A 19,243-nucleotide genomic window follows, 5' to 3' on the forward strand; every position below is an offset into this window, starting at 1 on the left:
ACTACTACCATTTTACAGATGAGAAAACAGGATGGGAGAGATTACATGACTTTTCATAGTCAGGTAAGTCTTTGCTGGTTTGTAAACTCAAATCTCCCCTACTCCAAATTCAGTACTAGATAAATTAAGTAAAGCAATTAGAAAAACAATCTATAAATGCAAAGAAAAAAGTATACAATTGTCCAAGAGGTCTAGAGGATAAATAAACTCACATCTGGGTTTTCAGAAAGGTCTCTGAGATGATCTTGGGCAGATGGATCACATTTTGATAGATAACAATGGGAGTAAGGGCAAAAGAAAATGAGAAAAGGCAAATGTAGAAGAGCACAAGACATTATTTGGAGAATAGCAACCTCCCCCCCAAAAAAATGCTTTTGAAGTGTAGGATGCATGTATATACCTAATATGGCATGAGACTGAAAATATAGGTTGAGTGTATATTATGGAAGACTGTGAATGTCTGGCTGAGAAACATGAATGCAAGAAAATAAGACTAAATTGGAAACTATTGAATATTTTTAGCAGAGGAAGCTTCTATAAGACAAGAATACTTTTGACAACAACAGGAATTGAGAATAGTGTAATTATCCAAAGAAAGCTACAATGTGGGTTTAAACTAAGATGTGGCAGTAGAAACATGGAGGAGACAGATTCAAGATAGATATTGTAGATAGAATTTGTATAACATGGCAAATAATTGAATGCTTTAAATAAAGGAAAAATCCAAGATCAGGAGAAAGGTAGTACTATTAATAGAAACAGTGATGTGAAGAACAGGAGTTGATTTGGAAGATAAGGAGTAGGAAAATGTCAACACACATTTACTAAATACTTGAGCTTAGGATATAAGGAATGTAAATATATGGTCCCTGGTTTCAAAGAACTCATTTTCTAAGGGGGAAAACAACATGCAAATAACTATGCATATATAAGATGTATAACTACAAGTAGAAGCTAATATCTGAGTGAAGGGATATGCACTGGGAGGGTAGGTAGATCAGGAAAGGTCTCCTACAGAAGGTGGAATGTGATCTGAGTCTTGAAGGAAACCAGGGAAGCCAGCAGACAGATATGTAAAGAAAAATATTTGCTGCACAGGAAATAGTCCCTGAAAAGACATGGAGCCGGGAATAAAGGGAAGGATAAGAAGAGAGACAAAATGATGGCTATTGCAACAGTCTAGGTATAAGGTGATAAGAGCATATATTAGGCAGAAGCTGGGTGAGTAGAAAGATGTAATGGCAAAAAGGATTTAACAATAGACTGAATATTTGGGTTACATGTGAAAGAGGAATCAAGGATGATATGGAAACTGTGAGCCTGGAATAATAGTGGTACTTTTGATTGTAGCAGGAAAATTGGGAAGAAAGGAAGATTAGGGGAAAAGTAGAAACTAATGAGTTTTGTTATGACTACATTCAAAATTTATAGGAGATCCAGTAGGAAATTCTATAAATATCAAATAATGTGATTAAAAATTTTATTTTAAAAACTTCAAATGAAGTTGCAGCAGACATACCATTCGTTCTGACACAATGAAGCTACTAATACTATGTGAATACTTGCATAACGTTGCACATCCTTGAAATAAGCAAATAACTGCAAATTTTTTTGAGCTGCTATTTTTGCTATCTTTCTGCCTTTTTCTTTTCCTCTCCCTATAATATTACTTACCTCAAATCTTCAAGGGTCTGAGATTTCATTGCTGGGGTTACTTCCTACACCAGCAAAGAGCATATCCCTCCTAATTAATATCTTAGGAAATGATCTTTGTGAATCATTGTGGCCAAAGGGGAAAAACAAAATCACTTCTTGCTCAACCTCCTAAGGTTAAGACTTGTGAATTCAGTCAATCCAGTCTTTAGAGGACAGGCTGACAGATACTGACAGACTATTGCTAGGTCTTTACGCAATCTCTCCAAGATCACAGATCAAATATGCCAGAGTACACTATGCTAGCAAAAGCTCTGAGAACCAAAGTTAGCAGCACCATCATCTGATGATTTGATGCAGCACTGTGACTTAATGGACAAAGGCTCTATTATTTATTAAATATTCTAAAAATAATTTCAAAGAAATTTTCCTCTTTTATAAAGAACAGCAGCTTACACCCCTCATATTAGAAAAAGTACATTTAAAGAAAGTGGCAAGATCTGCTGTAACACATTTGCTTATGCTAACACATTTTAAAATTACCCAGTGGCACTGAAAAACGAACTTTTTCTGAGCTCACACTACAGCTTGGAAAAGGGTTCTAAATGACACCTCTGATACTGTTGCCCCTTCCTACAGACCCACAGCAAAGCAGGGGGAGAAGGTGAGAAGAACAAAACTGCAGAGAACTACCAAATGCTTCATGTTTGGTGCCAATCTGCCTCTACCCCATCAAACCCTAGTTTCTTATCTTATGTTACTTTGACAGACATCGGGTATCAGCAGCATAATCAAACTCACAGAATCCAAGACTTCCATGGCTTCCCATCCTCCCAATGTGCTGGAGGCCTTCCTCTCGTAATCCTGCCCCTGACACCTCTTCCCTGTGTTACTTTTGTTAAAATCACTTTGCCTTCTAGGGCTGTTTCCCAATTTGTAAAATGAAGGGGTTGGATGTTGGTGTTTTTCTTTTTTATAATAATAATAGTTCTCTCTGGGAGAGAGGTTTCTCGGGGGAGGTTTTCTGGAGGCAGCTTTAGTTTCAGTAAAAGTAATTATCACCCAGCCATGTGCTAAAAGTTCAGATCTTTTATTGTCTCCAATATAGCCCGGTTAGTTTTCTTAGAGGCCTATCTTTCTGCTTGGTTCCAAGAGCTCTTGCAGCTTTGTTCTTTGCCTCTGCTTTCTTCAGACTCCAGCCAGCACCAAGGTGGAAGATGCAATGAATCTCTCTTGCCTCGGAGAGAGGGCTTGTGGGCTTCCTCCCAGAGTGCTCCTCTCCAACCCCAGTCAATGTTCCCAAATAACTCTCTTGAAACTCTAAGAGCTTCCTCTCTCTCTCTATATATATATATATATGATCTCCCAAAGGCTAACTCCTCCTCTGAGAGAATGGGATTATGGGTTATCTCATACTAAACCCTGAAATCTCCCAAACGTGTGAACTCCAATGAGTACTTAAATACTTATTGCTTATAAGAGCTCGCTAAAGGTGTGAACACAGGCATTATTGTCTATCAGTTGTACTTAGTACCTTGTTTCAAGTTCTGGCCCATAACATCTCCTAGTAGGATCAGATCAATCATACTGAACCATGCTAAATTAGATAATTATTGTCTCTATCAACTCTAATGACTTAACAGTTTATAAAGATTCCAACAGTTGGAGGAGAAATGTACAGCACCATGACTTCAGGAAATCAAGGTGCCTTCAGACTGCAAGTAGAGAATACTCTGTTTTCCAAATATAAACATGACTGGAACAAGGAACTTCCTCAACCTTTTCAAAATCATCTGTTTCCTTTTCTACTTAAATTATTGGTAGTAAATTACTTCAAATTTGCAAATATTACTAAATGTTGATACCAATCTGGACTTTTTCACCTTCCTGGGAATGAATCAAATTTCACTTATTCTTGTTTGAGATACAAAGTACCATCGTGGATAAAGCATTAAAATTGGAGTCAGAACTGTCTGAAGTGAGATCCTGTCACAGGAAATTACTAAATGTGTGATCCTGACCAAGTAATTTAATCACTCTCGGCCTCAGTTTCCTTAGCTGTAAAGAAAAAAGATAATAATAGCACCTATATCTCACAAGGTTACTTTAAGTGTAATGTATAAGTTAGCTATTATTATTTTAAATTAACATTCCCTTTAGAAGTTATTTTTCTCTGTTCAAGTTGGAAGACAGAATATAATAAATCAAAAATAGGATAAACTTTATTTTACCCCAAAGGAGAATTTAACTAAAAGAAACAAAAGGGGGGGCAGCTAGATAATACAGTGGATAGAGTGCTGGCCCTGAAGTAAGGAGGACCTGAGTTCAAATCTGGCCTCAGATACTTAACACTTCCTAACTGTGTGATTCTGAGTAAGTCACTTAACCCCAATTGTCTCAGCAAAAAAAAGAGAAAGAAAGAAAGAGAGAGAGAGAGAGAGAGAGAGAGAGAGAGAGAGAGGGAGGAAAGAAAGAAAGAAAGAAAGAAAGAAAGAAAGAAAGAAAGAAAGAAAGAAAGAAAGAAAGAAAGAAAGAAAGAAAGAAAGAAAGAAAGAAAGAAAGAAAGAAAAGGAAGCAATGGAAAACAATTTCAGTTTAACATTAAAAAAAAACAATAACATGTTTACTGTTGACAATAATACATTATGTCTTTATTTTTACAGAAAGAAAAAGAGGTATTCATTCTCATCCTGTGTAATCTGTTTCTTCCAACCAAGAATTCTAACAACACATTGTAACACGAGCATGGAGACAACAGTGGCAGTAATTCACTGTCCTGAAGCTGTGAAATGTTTCAACTATTTTGGGATTATGCAAAGAAAATTCATAACTCATGCATACCATTTGATTCAGACATTCAAGTTTTAAGAACCTAAAAAAGATTAGACAGGAGAGATTATATATACATAGAAAGTTCACAGAAGCATAGTTCTGTGATGACAAGGAGTTGGAAAACAAAGAAGTGATTAACAATCAGGAACTGGATGAATGAGTTTTGACAATACAAATAGAATATTACTACACTATCAAGAATGAGTAGTATGAAAATTTTAGATAAAGGTTGGAAGACTCACAAAGTGATCTATGAAAAAGAGAGCAGTCAACTGCAGCCCAACAGAGAAAATCATAATGAGAAAGTAAACAAAGTCAATACATAAGAGGCAAACTTCAACAGTCAGAATCAATCCTGTCCTGAAATCAGAGGGCACAGTCCTTGTTTCTATCAACAAACCATAAGCTAATTGTGTGTTTGGAACAGATTAATCCTTTACATATTCTTAAATGGTGTAATTACCTAGGCAGTAATGTCTCTCACTGAGTGACGGGAATCCAGTTCCCACAGGTATATGATATGCAATGTTTCAGATTGCAGTGAGGATCTGTAAAATCTTTTTCACAGTGACCCTTTACAATCTGAAAAATTAATCTTAATTCAATCCTAAAAGCAATTAAATGACTCAGCTAAAAAGAATCAAACATGCTTATAGAAAAAAAGACAAAACTTTTCAAACTTACCCTTAAAATATCAGTCTTCAGTTGTAATTCAGTGGGTGGAGCTGAATGCATCAATCCTAAGAGAGTACCCATATCATCATCCCCACTAGGAGAAAGCACCAATTGCTGGATGATCATTAGAGCATGCTGCCTGCATTGAGGATACTTGACAATATTGTGGGCACACCTTGCGCCTCCAAATTCCCGGAATATCCCTTAAAGGGATAACAGACAAACAAAAACAGTAAGGCAGATTAGAATTTCCTCAAATATTTCAAAATAAACTCTAGTTTCCCTTTGGGAAAGAAGTTCACATTTAAGTTTTAAACTGATTTTCTGGTTTAAGACCAGGAAGACTTCAGATTGCAGGGATAATATATTAATATATTTTTAAAGATGACCACAAATGACAGATAAAACTTTTTTCTTCAACCTCCCAAGGTTTCTAGGTGACCTATCACATGATCAGAAGCACATTAAGTAGAATCTGAGTTATCCATAAATACTTTTAGTAGAAATCAGGGAATATATATACTGTAATATAAAAATCATTAGTATCATCATTAGCAATAATGATGATAATAAATAAAGAAGATTCAAATGGAAAGACTTTTGAAATGGGACCAGGAAAGCTAAAACACATTCTATAAACTACTAAAAGGTAAAAGATAGTTTTGTTAACATAAGGGAAGAATTGGCCACTTTCAGGTAATAGTAGTCATAGACAGCCCAGAATATCATTACAAGGTGTTCATTAAAATAGGATGTAAAACAAGCTGTAAAATTATACTGCCCTGATTCCTTAATGAACACTTCTCTGACAGTTAAAGCAACTAGATAACTGACTGAACAAATAAATTAGCCAACCTATGGAGGGCTTTAAATAGATAAATCCTAAAGGAATTGGGATTTCAAACAGAAGTGGGAATTTTTCCCAATTCCTTTGAAAGTTAGTTACTCACACCAGGGAACTTAACCCCAATCTATGATAGCTAGTTTTAGTTAGAAGTATCACCTGTATCACCTAGAAGAGGTGGTAAATTTAGATAACATTTTCTTAGGGAACAAATAAAAATAATGACAAACAAGCATGGATACTAATTGAAAAGAACCAGGAAAAATAGTCATACACAATCCTTAGGTGGTTACAAATAATATGTGGGTAATACTGCCTCAAAACAAAAGTGAAAGAATTAATTTGTTCAACAATACATTAACATATTACTACTAACAATCAATTCTTATCCTATAATATGAAACATAGACCCAGAGAGAAAACCGAAAACATAATATGAATTCCTAAAAAAATTAAAAACCAGTAAAAGATAATTTAGAAAGACTTCAAGACTACCTTGAAAGAGATATTTTCTCCTGATTCAGCTCACAGTATATTAATTCATTTTTTTCTTCCCAAATTTCTTTAGTAATTCTTTGCAATGCAATAATATTCCATTACTTACTGTTTTATTAATTCAGGCCACAATTAGTAAGCCTGTCTTCACTTTCTGATAACAAAAGGGGTGCTCATCAACCAAGAAATGGTTGAACTAACATGGTATATAAATATAATATAAAATATGAAATGTAATATAATGTAAAATATGATGTAAATAACTATAATGTAAAAAAGACTTCCATAAAAGCATGGTCAATTATATAAGTGGCAACATATATTTTTGCTTAACAAAAATTAACTGGCCCAGAGTTTTGAAAGTGAGAAAGGAGAACTATTTTTCTATGTGTAATATATCACAAGTAATATGCAATGTGCTCAGTTATGTTCATTTAGTTCTTTTATTACTATTCATGACCTTCTCTGAAGATCAGACTATTTGAAAAGTGATTTTACATTAATTAATGTATCATCTGTCCTAATATTTTGTTCTTTCTAAAAAGAAGCAGTATTTAATAACTGCTTAATGAACAGAATGATAGGAATATTTGTTAAACTTGGGTTTTTTTATGTACTTAACTGATTTTTATTGAGCATTCAATTTTTTAACTACAAATACATATTAAGATTAGAGGTTTCAACCTAACAGGGTCCTTGGAAGTCACTCAGTTCAATACTTTAATTTTATAAATAAGAAAGCTATAGATTCATAGTGGATAAATGGCTTGTCTCAAACCACAGAAAGGACAATCTCAATTCAGGTCCTCTAACTCCAAAGCTAGCCCCTTTGCTTAAAAACATGACCATGTTGCTGGCTATCCATCATACAAACTATTGTCCTTACAACAAATGTTTCTACTTTCTCTTCTCTCATCTTCTTCTTAATCTCTTACAATTAAGCTTCTGATCTCATCTTTAAATCAAAACTACTCTTCAGTACCCAATGACTTCTTAGTTACCAAATCCAATGACCTTTCATCAATCTTCATTTTCCCTGATCTCTATAATCTTTGACCCTGTTAATTGCTCTCTCCTTAATATTCTTTTCTCTCTAGGTTTTCAGAAAAGTACGCCTTCCTGGCTTTCCTCCTACTTCTCTAACCATTCTTTCTCAGTCTGCTCTGAGGATCCTCATCCAGATCATGCTCTCTAACTGACCATAGGTGTCTGTCAGAGCTCTATCACAGGCCCTCTTCTGTAATATTTTACTTGTTTAGGTTTTTTTTCTGACTAGGTAAAAAAAGTCATTCTTTGCCTCATTTCTTTCATACCTAACCTTAATCACTGAATGGATGTTGTCTCAGTCAACCTGAGACCCAGCTTAAAAAGGCCTAGGTTTCCCACTGCATCCAGGGGTCCTGCTCTATAGCTAGCCACTGGAGCCAGATGATGTGGAGGGGAAAGGGAGGCAGGTGAATGAATGTGAGTTCTCCCTCACTCAAATCCAATCCACTAGCAGGCCGTGACATCACCTCCCTGAAGTTCTGGTCTCTAAGAACAAAGGACAAACAGCAACAACAACTCGGTGATCTCATCAGCTACCATAGATTTAATTACTATCTCTCTGCTCACGATGCTTACATCCAGCTATCCTACACCAACCTCAAACCACTCTCCAGACATCATGAACTCACTATACCCAAAATGGAACTAGCTGTCTTTCCCCTAAACCCAACCACATCTTACCTTCTCTATTACTAAATAAAGTAGCATCGAGAAGGGTTCATGTCTAGGAAATGAATTCTGGATGGTTTCAGATTTTGTTTTCTTACTTTCATTTTCATTTAAATAGGAAATCTCACAAGATGCAGCATAAAACTGATTTAAATTTTAAGGTGCTATCTAATACTAATCTAATCATGTCTGAATTACAGGGCTAGAGAAGTAATAAAATTTAAAAGGTAGTGATTTGCAATGATACTTCATTTAATCTACTTTTGAGAAATTTCTAGAATAATCAGAAAAGTGCCTGATTATTTTTGAAACATTTGTATAAAACAATTTCAAATGCCTTTAAAAAGGTGTTCTTTTCAGTTCTGAAATTATTTTATTATCTAAATATAGATATTATTTGTGAGCACAGAAATTTTGCCAAGAAAGAATAAAAATTCAAAGACTATGAAAGTCTAGATGCTAAACTATATTTATGCGATTACCTTGCAAAAAGAACTCAATTGCAATTTAATTTACATACAACGAAAAAATCAGTTTCAAAAGCAAAAACTTACGAAATTTATTTAAGGAAGACATGATAATAAAATGATAAAACTGAAATAATAAATATATTTCTGTAGTACCTGCATTCCTTTTTACTAAAAGGTTATGAGCAATCCTGATCTCTATATAATTACAGGTATAAAACTTGGGAAGGATTTAAAAGAAAGCTACAATAATGTTTTAAAATGATTATAGGAGAGTATACTGAATAATAAACTATTAGCCTAGAAAGTATTTAGTCTAGATAAAGGAAAGGATAAACATACATTTCAGAAACATTCAGTCATATATATGAGAGTACTAATATGAGCCAGATGATGCTCATTTTCTTTATTTGGTTTCCTCACCTCTGACCTCTAGTCAAAGCTCCAAATGCCTAATGAACACCTCAAAGTGGATGTCCCATAGACATCTTAAACCAATTCCAAATTCAATTCATTTTCTTGCTTCTTCTTAAATTTCAAGTCAAATTCCAGTGTTAGCAATAAGCCTTTTCTGATACTCTTTAAAGTTAGTGCCTTCCTTCTCTCTAGTAATTATTTCCAATTTATTTTGAATATATCCTGTTTATACTTAGTTTTTTGCTTGTGCCATCTCCCCCATTAGACTCTTCAAGGGCAAGATATATATATATATATATATATATATTTTTTTTTTTTTTTTGCCTTTGTGTCCTCAGAACTTAGCACAGTGCTTGGTACAAAGTAGATGCTTAATAAATGTGGATGACAACTTTTGGCTCTGAACTAAATTTTAATTTGTTTGATTATTTTAGTAACTTTATATTGATTTGTCCCTTTCCTATAAATCCAAAAGAGCAAGAAACCTAATATTTTAAGAAGAAATATTATTCCAGGAATAAATGAAAATTCACAAATACAACTCATGAATGGATTTTGTTGTTGTTGTCATTGTTGTCATGAACTTAATACCAAAAAAAAAAAAAAAAAAAAAGGATGGGGGAGGGGACATGGACCCACATATAACAGAATAAAAGAAGATGATAGTATATGGAACTATGAATTTTTTTAATATCTCTTATTTTAAAAGCTACTAACAAATGAAATGCTCTCATCTGGGTTTTCTCAACTTTCTTCCATCTTCTGTTGCAGTTTTTAAAATGTTTCAATAATCACACAATTCTTCCTCCCTGCCATCTGATAAAAATATTTAACAAAAACAAAACAAATTCTTGTACCAAATAAACACAGTTAAAACAAATCTCTGCTAAGGTCATGGTCAAAAAAAGCATGTCTCTCTCCCCACTCTGAATCCACGAAAACCATACTACTCAACTTTATGTGCAGAATGAAATAGTATGCTCTGTTATGAAAGTTGTGTTTTTCCTTTTCTTTTTCCAGGAGTATAAGGAGATAGAAAAGCATGTTTCATCATGAAAAACATACTGGTGACATGCTGGATAGTTATTTGATCAGCGTTCTTAAAGATGTTCTTTAGAAGTTCTTGTCTTTGCATATGTTGTTCTCTAGGGTCTACTTGTTTTTTAACTGCTTCAGTTTTTACTTTCCAGGATTCTTGGAAATAATTGCTTGCAGGGATGTTTCAGCATAATGATATTCTATTAAATGTATACAGCACAATTTATTCTGCCATTTCCTATTTTCCTATTTAATAGGCCCCTTTTAGTGTCCAGTTCTCTGATTTTTTTTGGGGGGGGTTTGTTTTCTTCTTAATCTCCACTTAAGATTGAGGAAGTTTGTTTTGCTTAGCTTAATCATATTCTCTCCTAGTAATATCTTCCCTCAATCATATCCTTCCAAACTCTGTGTGTGTGCGTTTTCTGTGTGTGAATGTATAGTTATTGCTTCCAACATTGTTGTTTCAATATACTATGGATCACTATAAGAAAATGAACGTGAATTTGGGGGGAAGTTTTGCAGAATCCATAAATGATATGCAAAGGCCAAGAGACAATACAGAAAAAAGTTTAAAACTCAAAAATGCATAAAATATGTGTGTGTGTATTATCATATGATATCAATATATTTTATCCTTTAGTAACATACTAATTTAGACTTCTCTTGTATGCAGGGAGGGTCAAAAGTTTTACATTGATTTTACTGATTCTGGGTGCACCTTGCCCTTATCCCTGCAACGTGGAAGGGATAATTACTAATTCTGCTTTTTCAATTGAGGTTAAGAATGAGGCCTGATCCCCCAAACCCTTTTTTTATGTTTGTAGTTTTCATTATGAAAAAGAGTAAATTCTTCTTTCAATAATGATCTATTTATTTTATCAGTCCTTTTCTTTCCCTTCTTCCCCTTATTAGAATGCTAGTCCTTTAACAATATAAAGTCCCATAGTGCCTTCCAATCACACACACACACACACACACACACACACATCCCACACACAATTCCAGGTATCCCCAGAATTTTATGTTTTCATTTTCAAAATTCTAGTCTGCTCTGGTTTTATCATTAATATACTTGAAAGTTCTTTTATCTATTCCATTAAAGGTCCTTATTTTCTTCTTAAGTTTCGTAGAATAAGTTTTTCTTGCTTATACATCCACATCTTTTGCCTTTTGGGCACACTTTTTTAAGATCTCCTGTTTTGTACTTGAAGCCAGCAAATAATGCATTCCTGACAGATTTCTACATACTTGAATTTTTGCATTGTAGCTGTTTTCCATTAGAAGCTCTGAAATCTAACTATAACATTCCCAGGACTTTTTCCTTTAAGGATTTTCTTTCAGATGATGATCAATGAACTCTACATTTCACTTTTCCCTCTTCTTCTAATAGATCTGGGAAGATTTCAATTATAATTACTTAAGACAAAACATTCACACTTTTTAAAAATCATGGATTAAATGGAATCCATTGATTATAATAATATCTTCCCCTTGATCTATTTTCCAGGTCATTTAAATTTCTAAAACAGATACTTCATACATTTTATATGTTTTTAAATCTCTTTATTTTGTTCTAATTTTTTACTGCCTCATGAAGTCATTGGTCTCTGTTTGGTCTATTCTATTTTCCAGGGAATTCATTACTTGGCTCACGTTTACCATTTTCTGTTCTAAGTTATTTATTCTTCAACTAATAGTTCTAGAGTTTTATTTCATTTATGATATCTTGCTTCATTTCTTAGAAGTATTCATTTGGTTCCACTGGGAGAGGGTTTTTTTTTCCCCCCATTGAATAGTTACAGTTGTTTTGGAGTTACTCTTTCCTTCATGGTTGGACTTTTGGGCTACCTCTGGATCTATTACAATTCTTTATAATAGCTGGTGTCTTCTTCCACCTTCCAGCCTCTCCAGTGTTAAATCCTGTATGTCTGGATAAGTTTCTTCCCCTTGCTGTACTTTTGAGGTAATAGACAGTCCTATTTGGTTTCTATTTGCATCACTTGGGTTCTGGCAATAACCTCCCTGGATCCTTGAAGTTCAAAGCACTGGATTGTGTGGGGTCATTGCAGCATTTCAGCACAGAGCGCTACAGACTTCAGAGGTCTTGGGCAAAGTATTTTTAATACTGAACACCAGTGTGACTACAAAAGTCACTGTTGCACCGTGTCATGTCCAAGGTACACACTGTGAGTTTCCTACAATTCTGAGCTTATTTTGTGGGTCTTTTTCTATTTCTGGCTCTAGATAAAGAATTTTTGAGGTTACCCGGGTCCAATCTATCATTTTCTTCCATATTGTTTTTCAAGCAGGGTGCTGGCTTCCCAGCTGAACTCTTCTTATTGACCTTGGATCTCTGAATGAATTTTTAGGTGCTTCTGGTAATGAAGTCACTATAATATCTCATTAGAATTCCTGATTTATATTCAGCCTGATGCTATTTTTCACTCTATGTTGGAAAAGGTGTATTGAGTTAAGTTTGCTTGCCTCTGTTAGGCTCTTAGCTTGTTTATGAAAATTCTAAATGATGAGAATCAAAAGAAGGAAAACTGATCTTCATAGGAAAAATCAAAGGCATAGGTGGATGCTCAAGTTTGCATATAAATGTGTGTATATATCTCTTTTCAGGAAAGAATTATCTATGTCGAAGAAAAATAACTTCTGAAATACTAAAATTAGCACAGTTGTTGACAAAGCACAATGAAAACATGTCATCTATTGGCCTACATGATATCTGAAATACCTTTCAGCTTTGTCTAGTAATCTATGATTGAAATATTTTTGGGACTGAGCCTGTAATTAAATTGCTATACGAATTCCTAGACGGTAACTCTTAGCAAAGATTATAGTATTCAGTAAGTTCCCTAGAGAATCACAGAAGAGACGACCTGACAGGTAGAAACAAATAATATGGCTCAGAGGCAGGATTGGATCCTAGGTCACCCAGCTCTTCGTCTGGCTCTCTCTCTCTGCTACACCATATTGATGTTTAAAAATAAAAAAAGGCAAGTTCACCATGGCACTACTTCCCAATCACGAAAAAGCTGAGGCTGGTGGAGCTCTTGAGCTTGGGAGTTTTGAGTTGCAGTCGGCAACACCAATGAAGCATCCTCACTAGGTCTGGTACCATGAGAAAACTTGGGAAGAGGGATGCACAGGGGAGAGAGGTTGAATAACATGGGTTGAGGAGAATAATCTGAGGCTGTCTCAGAAGGTTTGAAGCAGATTAGAGTGGAAACTGAGCAACTTAAAGCTGCCATACAAATGAGGAGAACTCACACTTTTAGATGGGACAAGATAGGCAAGTCTAGTCTTTAAAAAAAAAAAGTAACAACAAAAAAGATACTATGTTTTCAGAAAATAATTCCTTTTAATTCCAGTGTTTTCCCTCCTTTAATTGATTGCTATTTTTCCTGTATATAGTTTACTTGGTAATATTTGCATGTTGTCTCCCTGATTAGATTTAAATTCATTAGAGGATAGGGATTGTCTTTTACCCTTTTTTGTATCCTCAATGCTTAACACAGTGCCTAACAGATAAGGACTTAATAAAGGTGTGTTAAAATTTAATTGAAGATAGAATCAATTAGACAATAAATAAAAGACAAGAAAAAATAAATATAACTACTCTTCATATAACTTTCACTATTGAATGTTTTACAAAATGTGACAAATACTTTTAAATAAATATTTTTAATTTGGCTTATTTGAAAGCTAAGATTCAGATATAGAGAGGAGCTAGCCATCACTATTGAATAACACTATTAGTATCAGACCCAACATAAGCAGATGACATTCATCCCGGAAAGGCCATAGTGCCTAAGATTGAAATGGGACATCCTTAGTGAGGATACTTCATTGGTATTACCTACTGCAAGTCAAAACTCCCAAATCATTTTAGTCTTCTGACTCAGAAACTATTTTGGTAGTGACAAAACAGGTTTTGAGATGATTTGTAATTCCTTTGACTATGCAAAGAAATATGAACCAAAGAACAAACCTGCAACTTATGAACTGTATAAGAAGAAAAAAAAGGTATCAAAAAAGGAGTGAAAGGATGAAGGATGAAGAAGGCAAATGCAAACACTTAAGGATGACTAAAAAAAAAAATGGAATGGAAATTGGACAATGGAAGGATTAAAAGATACTTCAGTGATTTTTACCCATAGAAATAGTATGAATTTTTCATGTAAAATCTTTTTTTTTTTTTTTAACAAAAGTGACATATAATATTTGACAAAAGGAAAAAGGGACTTGTCTGTTAAATCTTAAATGTAAGTCAAAAACAAAGATGGAAAAATCATATTTCATATAATGCCAATTACACATTGTATTCTTTAGTAGTAAAATCTTGATGAGTAAATTTTTTATCAAAATAATTCTAAATATGAAAATTTTGTTGCTAGAGAGTAGTATCATTACTTAACCAATAATCATTCTTTAAATATTCAAGAGACCAAAATCATCAGAGCTAAAATTCCCAAAGCATCTTGATAACATTTTCCTAATTACCTGCATTTGTGTTTGATCCTTGGAGTAGAATTGTCAAAGTTTCCATAACCAGCAAAGCAAGTTGCTTCTGGTCTTCCACGGAGCTATTGTTTTTTGAATCCCCTTAAAATAAAAAAAGTTTTGCTCATTTAATTCAGATAAATGGCAAGCTTACTCCCATCCTACTCTCTCTAAATTTTGGTACTGGTATTTCTACTCAGTGTTAAGTACTGGTTACTTTCAAATACAATCAGCTTTAATGCTAATATGTCATTAATTAAAAACTAAAATTCTAAAAATTTCTAAAAATTTATGACTTAAATATTCAAAATTGAGCAGTAGGCTCAAAGTCAAACTTTTGTGTAATAGATGCACCTAAATGTGGATAGAGAGATATGATGATGGTATTTCTTGAAACACATTAAATATTGCATCCTGAAAAAATAAAAATGTGAAAAGTCAAATAGATCATCATGATCCAAAAGATGAAAGAGAAATTGGCAATTAATGAAAATGAGTATAATTTTTGATAAGCAACTCAAATCACATATAACTGCAATCAGATTCATGTTAATATACAAAAACAAAAAATTAAGTTAAAGACTTTATCAATCTTGGATCTAGCAAACTTAAATGTAGAATAATTGTATTTTTTTAAAATTTATCATATCCATCACAATTTCATATTTCCTAGGACTTTTTTTTTTTTTTTTTTTTTTTTTTTTTAACAAAACCTCACAAGGGAATAAATAGGAAAGAAAATAGTTCCTTGGAAATTTCCCTCATGATATTATACTCTAGTAATGCTAGAAAATCATTCAAGTTGAAGGAAAAGGAACCTTTGACTCCAACTCACCCAACCTGCTGCCTGAACCTGTACTTGTCAGACAAGAAATGAAAACATGAAAAAAAAAATAATACTTTACCTTGCTCATTCAGAGTCTGAGGATCTTTTAAGAAGGCAGCATATTTATGCAAGAGGTTTACCATTACCTCCAAAAGGCCCACCTCCCTGAACACATCTTTAAATATGTAGTCATGTCGTGTGAACTTGAGAAGAGTTCTTGTTGCAATGATGCTACATTGGTAAGAAGAGCTGGATTTTAAGAGAATGCTGACGCTGATAAGTTCTTTACAAGGGATATAATTTAAACTGAAAACGACAAACTCTAACATCTCAAAGTATTTGGTCTGCACTTCTGGAAGCTTAGAAATCTTCTCTGCAAACTGGGACAATGTGTGTTGCGACTCCAAAATAAAATAATTTGCATTGTCAGCTATGTAGATATTTGTGATGGCATCAAGGATGATTTGGGGAAGATAGCTTGTTTTTGCTTTTAAAAATGCATTTTGGAGGACAGCAAAGGCTTGGATATTTCTCACACTGTGACCTGTGAAAAATAATAAATAATATGTTACTTTTTTTGTCAAAATAAGCTTCACATTTCAAATAATGAAAAAAGTTAGTTTAAGTTTCTGACACACCACTCTATAAACAGTAGATACATACATATGATATTTTTAAATTAAGGGCTATTTAGGTTAACAATACTTCTTCCAAAAGTTGTATCCTACCAGGTCGTATAATCAGCAAGATGGAAGACTAGACATTTTCTTTGATCCTAACAAATGCTTGAGTTAAGGCAATTTCATGTCTTCCCAGTTTCAAACACTAAGAACTCAAACAAGGCAAAAATCTAATGAATTAACACAATAATCCCTAACCTTTAATGTGCTCCCTCAGCATACACCTCTCCTACCACCCACTACCCTGTTAGCAGCAAAGCTCCCTTGTAGAAGTCAACCCTTGGGCTCACAACAGAACTCAATCCTATACATAGACATCTCTCTTTCTGGTGCTGAGGAGGTCCCCAAACCATAAGTTTGAAGAGGTCACTATCATAAACTGCCTTTCAGCAGCACCAGTTACCACAAAAGAACTCACAGAGATCAAAAGAAAAGAGAGAAAGGGGGAAAGATGTATATGGAAGAGGAGAGAAAAAGGAATGGATTTCACCAAGCCTGAGGGAAAGAATCTAACACTGATCTGGGGCCAATTCTCCTTGCAGAAGTCACTCAGAGAAGAGACCAAAGCAGGTAAACTATAAATTAACTGCCTGTTGTGAGATGAGGGTAAGATGGCTTTGAAATCCAGCCTTCAGGGAAACTGCCATGAAAGGGAGAGTCAGACAGTGGAGGAAAATATAGAAGATATAGAGGAAAATAAGAAGAAAAGACTGGAATTACCAAAGGTCTTGGGAACAAGAAAACATAATAAAATACTTCAAACATAAGCAGATAAATCAACAAAGAAGACATTAATAGCAGAATGGAATATGGACTCCAGTTCTGGTAGCAGAATTCAGGTATCTGTGAATAAATATTAAGGAAAAAAAAAAAAGAATCACCACACAATGAGGTAAAAGACCTTGTGGATTCTAAAGATAGCATGGAAACACAGGAGGATGTTTCTGAGTATGCAAGTAAGAAGTATGCAAATAAAACTATGTCTTGCACAGCAGAAATAACTGGCAAAACATAAAAATTTGAATCTGCAATGGTGAGTCTCTTTAAGGGATAAATGGTTGGGAATGCAAACATAGAGAAGTGAAGGATAATCAGGAAAAAAGAAGCAGAAAACAATAACATTGAAAGAGCAAAACATAATGATCTCAAAGATAGAATGTATGAATGCAACTTAAGGATTATGAGTCTCCCAAAAGAACAAATCAAAAAACCTGAACATCATAATGCAAAAAAAAGTATGTAAGAATATTACTCAAAACTCTTGAACACAGAAAATAAAGTGAATATCAAAAGACTCAAGATTCCCTCTAGAAAAAAAATCCAATAATTTATGCAAGAAATATGTACCTTACTATATCCACTGAACCACTACAAATTCAAAATTAGTTTTTATTTCTAATATGGTAAATATCTATAAACACAATCCACATAAATAAAAACTCTTAAGAGAAATCTTCAATAACTTTTTAATAGAAGAGCCAAACAAAAGTTTGAGAACCACTGTTGCAGGAAATGGCACTTGAAGGAAGCCAGGGAGGTCACTAGTCAGAGAGAAGTAGGGAGAGCATGCTCTCCTGGGGGAATTATTATGGGGGACAGCCAGAGAAAATGCCTACAGCTAAGAGAGAGGTCTTGTTTATTGGATGGATGGAGGCTCTCTGGTGGGGAGTAAGGTGTTGGAAGACAGGAAAGGTGAAGGTAGGTTGGAAAGGGTTTGAAAGGCCAGAGAATTTTGTATTTTCTCTTGGAGGTAACTGGTAACCAATGGAATTTATGGATTGGGAGGTAAGGAGTGAGACCTGGATTTTAGTGGCTGAATGGAGGATGGATTAGAGTGGGAAGAAATTTGAGACAGGAGGGCCTACCACCAGTCTATTGTAGCAGTCTCAGTATGAAATGATGAGGGCCAGCAAAGAGATTGAGGTAAGAAAGATAGCTCCCCAAGTGAGGTAGTCTAGAAATAGAAGAGAACTCAAGACAAGTTCTAAGAGACCCCTAAAGTAAGAGGGCATGATCTGGGTGAGGATGCAGCAAAGGAGCCTAAGAAGGAGTGGTCAGATAAGTACAAGGAAAGCCAGGAGAAGAGGACCATGCTGAAAACCTGGAGGAGAGAGGGACTATATTGAGAGGTCAAGGAAAAAGAAAATTGAGAAAAAGTCATTGGATCTGCTAACTAAAGAGATCATTTTTAACTTTGGTGAGAGCAATTTTGGTGACATAACACCGTTAAAGGGAGAGTAAGAGAGGGCTAACTAAGGGAGAACTGAACTTAAAATGAAAAATGGTTTAGGACCCAAGACTGTATAAGACAAGTGGCAGCTGTAAGACAATGACCATAAGAGTAGCCTGGGGTTTACAATTTTTAATTAAATAAAAATTTTAATTTAATTTTGAATCTTAGAGGGCCAATTAGATCTTTCTGCATTTCCAGCATCCAAATAACTATTTGCTTAGTTCCAAAGTTAAAAGCCATTCCTTTGCTGAGGTGGTATGTATCCTGTAATGAAACTTAGTTTACCTACAGCTCAAACTAGCACAATAAAAAGCAACCTTCTGAGGCACAGAAGACTACCCAGGTTCTGTCACTTGAATCTACAGAGCTTTCAAAGTGGCTGACAGAAGTTGAAGCTAGCAGCAGTGTACTGAAATTGCAAACGAGAGGCAATTCCACAGTGGTAATGTTTAGATCCAAACCATTGTTAGGAAATTACAGAGCTTAGACTAGAATTGGAGAGATCAGATCATTTAGAAATCACTGATAACCTGAAAGTCTGTGGCCTGAGCTTGATTGAGGTCCAGGAGTAAATACTCAATTCCCTCAAAAAAGGAATAACAGGATGAGCTGATGAGAAAATCTGAGGAGATCATGTAAATAAAATCTCTGAGGATTGTGAATCTGTACAATCCTAAAATTTTGAGTTTCCAGAATTCAGGAAGGCCAAGAGCCTTCCTGAGGTGACTCTGCCTATGAACTTTTTTCACTGCTGATACAACCTGGACAGTGATGTCACTGAATTGGTATTATCAAGGGGATTCTCTAGGCTTCTGGGGCCCATATAGGAAAAGGGTTCGTGTTTTCTCAAAACTGAGT

General features: G+C 34.5%; 1 protein-coding gene across 8 annotated transcripts in view; it reads right to left on the bottom strand.

The window, feature by feature from the left end:
• WDFY3 (WD repeat and FYVE domain containing 3) overlaps nucleotides 1-19,243 on the bottom strand; it is a 310,689-nt gene that overhangs the window by 163,034 nt on the left and 128,412 nt on the right. For all 8 annotated transcript variants that reach the window (XM_031942903.1, XM_031942898.1, XM_031942901.1 and 5 more), the window contains 3 exons: nucleotides 15,552-16,016; nucleotides 14,647-14,748; nucleotides 5,170-5,363 (listed from right to left, as the gene is read on the bottom strand). In XM_031942903.1, the coding sequence (XP_031798763.1) occupies nucleotides 5,170-5,363; nucleotides 14,647-14,748; nucleotides 15,552-16,016 (761 nt within the window). The remainder of the gene's footprint in view (nucleotides 1-5,169; nucleotides 5,364-14,646; nucleotides 14,749-15,551; nucleotides 16,017-19,243) is intronic.

The sequence above is a fragment of the Sarcophilus harrisii genome, chromosome 6 (genome assembly GCF_902635505.1).
Source record: "Sarcophilus harrisii chromosome 6, mSarHar1.11, whole genome shotgun sequence".
In the NCBI taxonomy this organism is placed as follows: domain Eukaryota; kingdom Metazoa; phylum Chordata; class Mammalia; order Dasyuromorphia; family Dasyuridae; genus Sarcophilus; species Sarcophilus harrisii.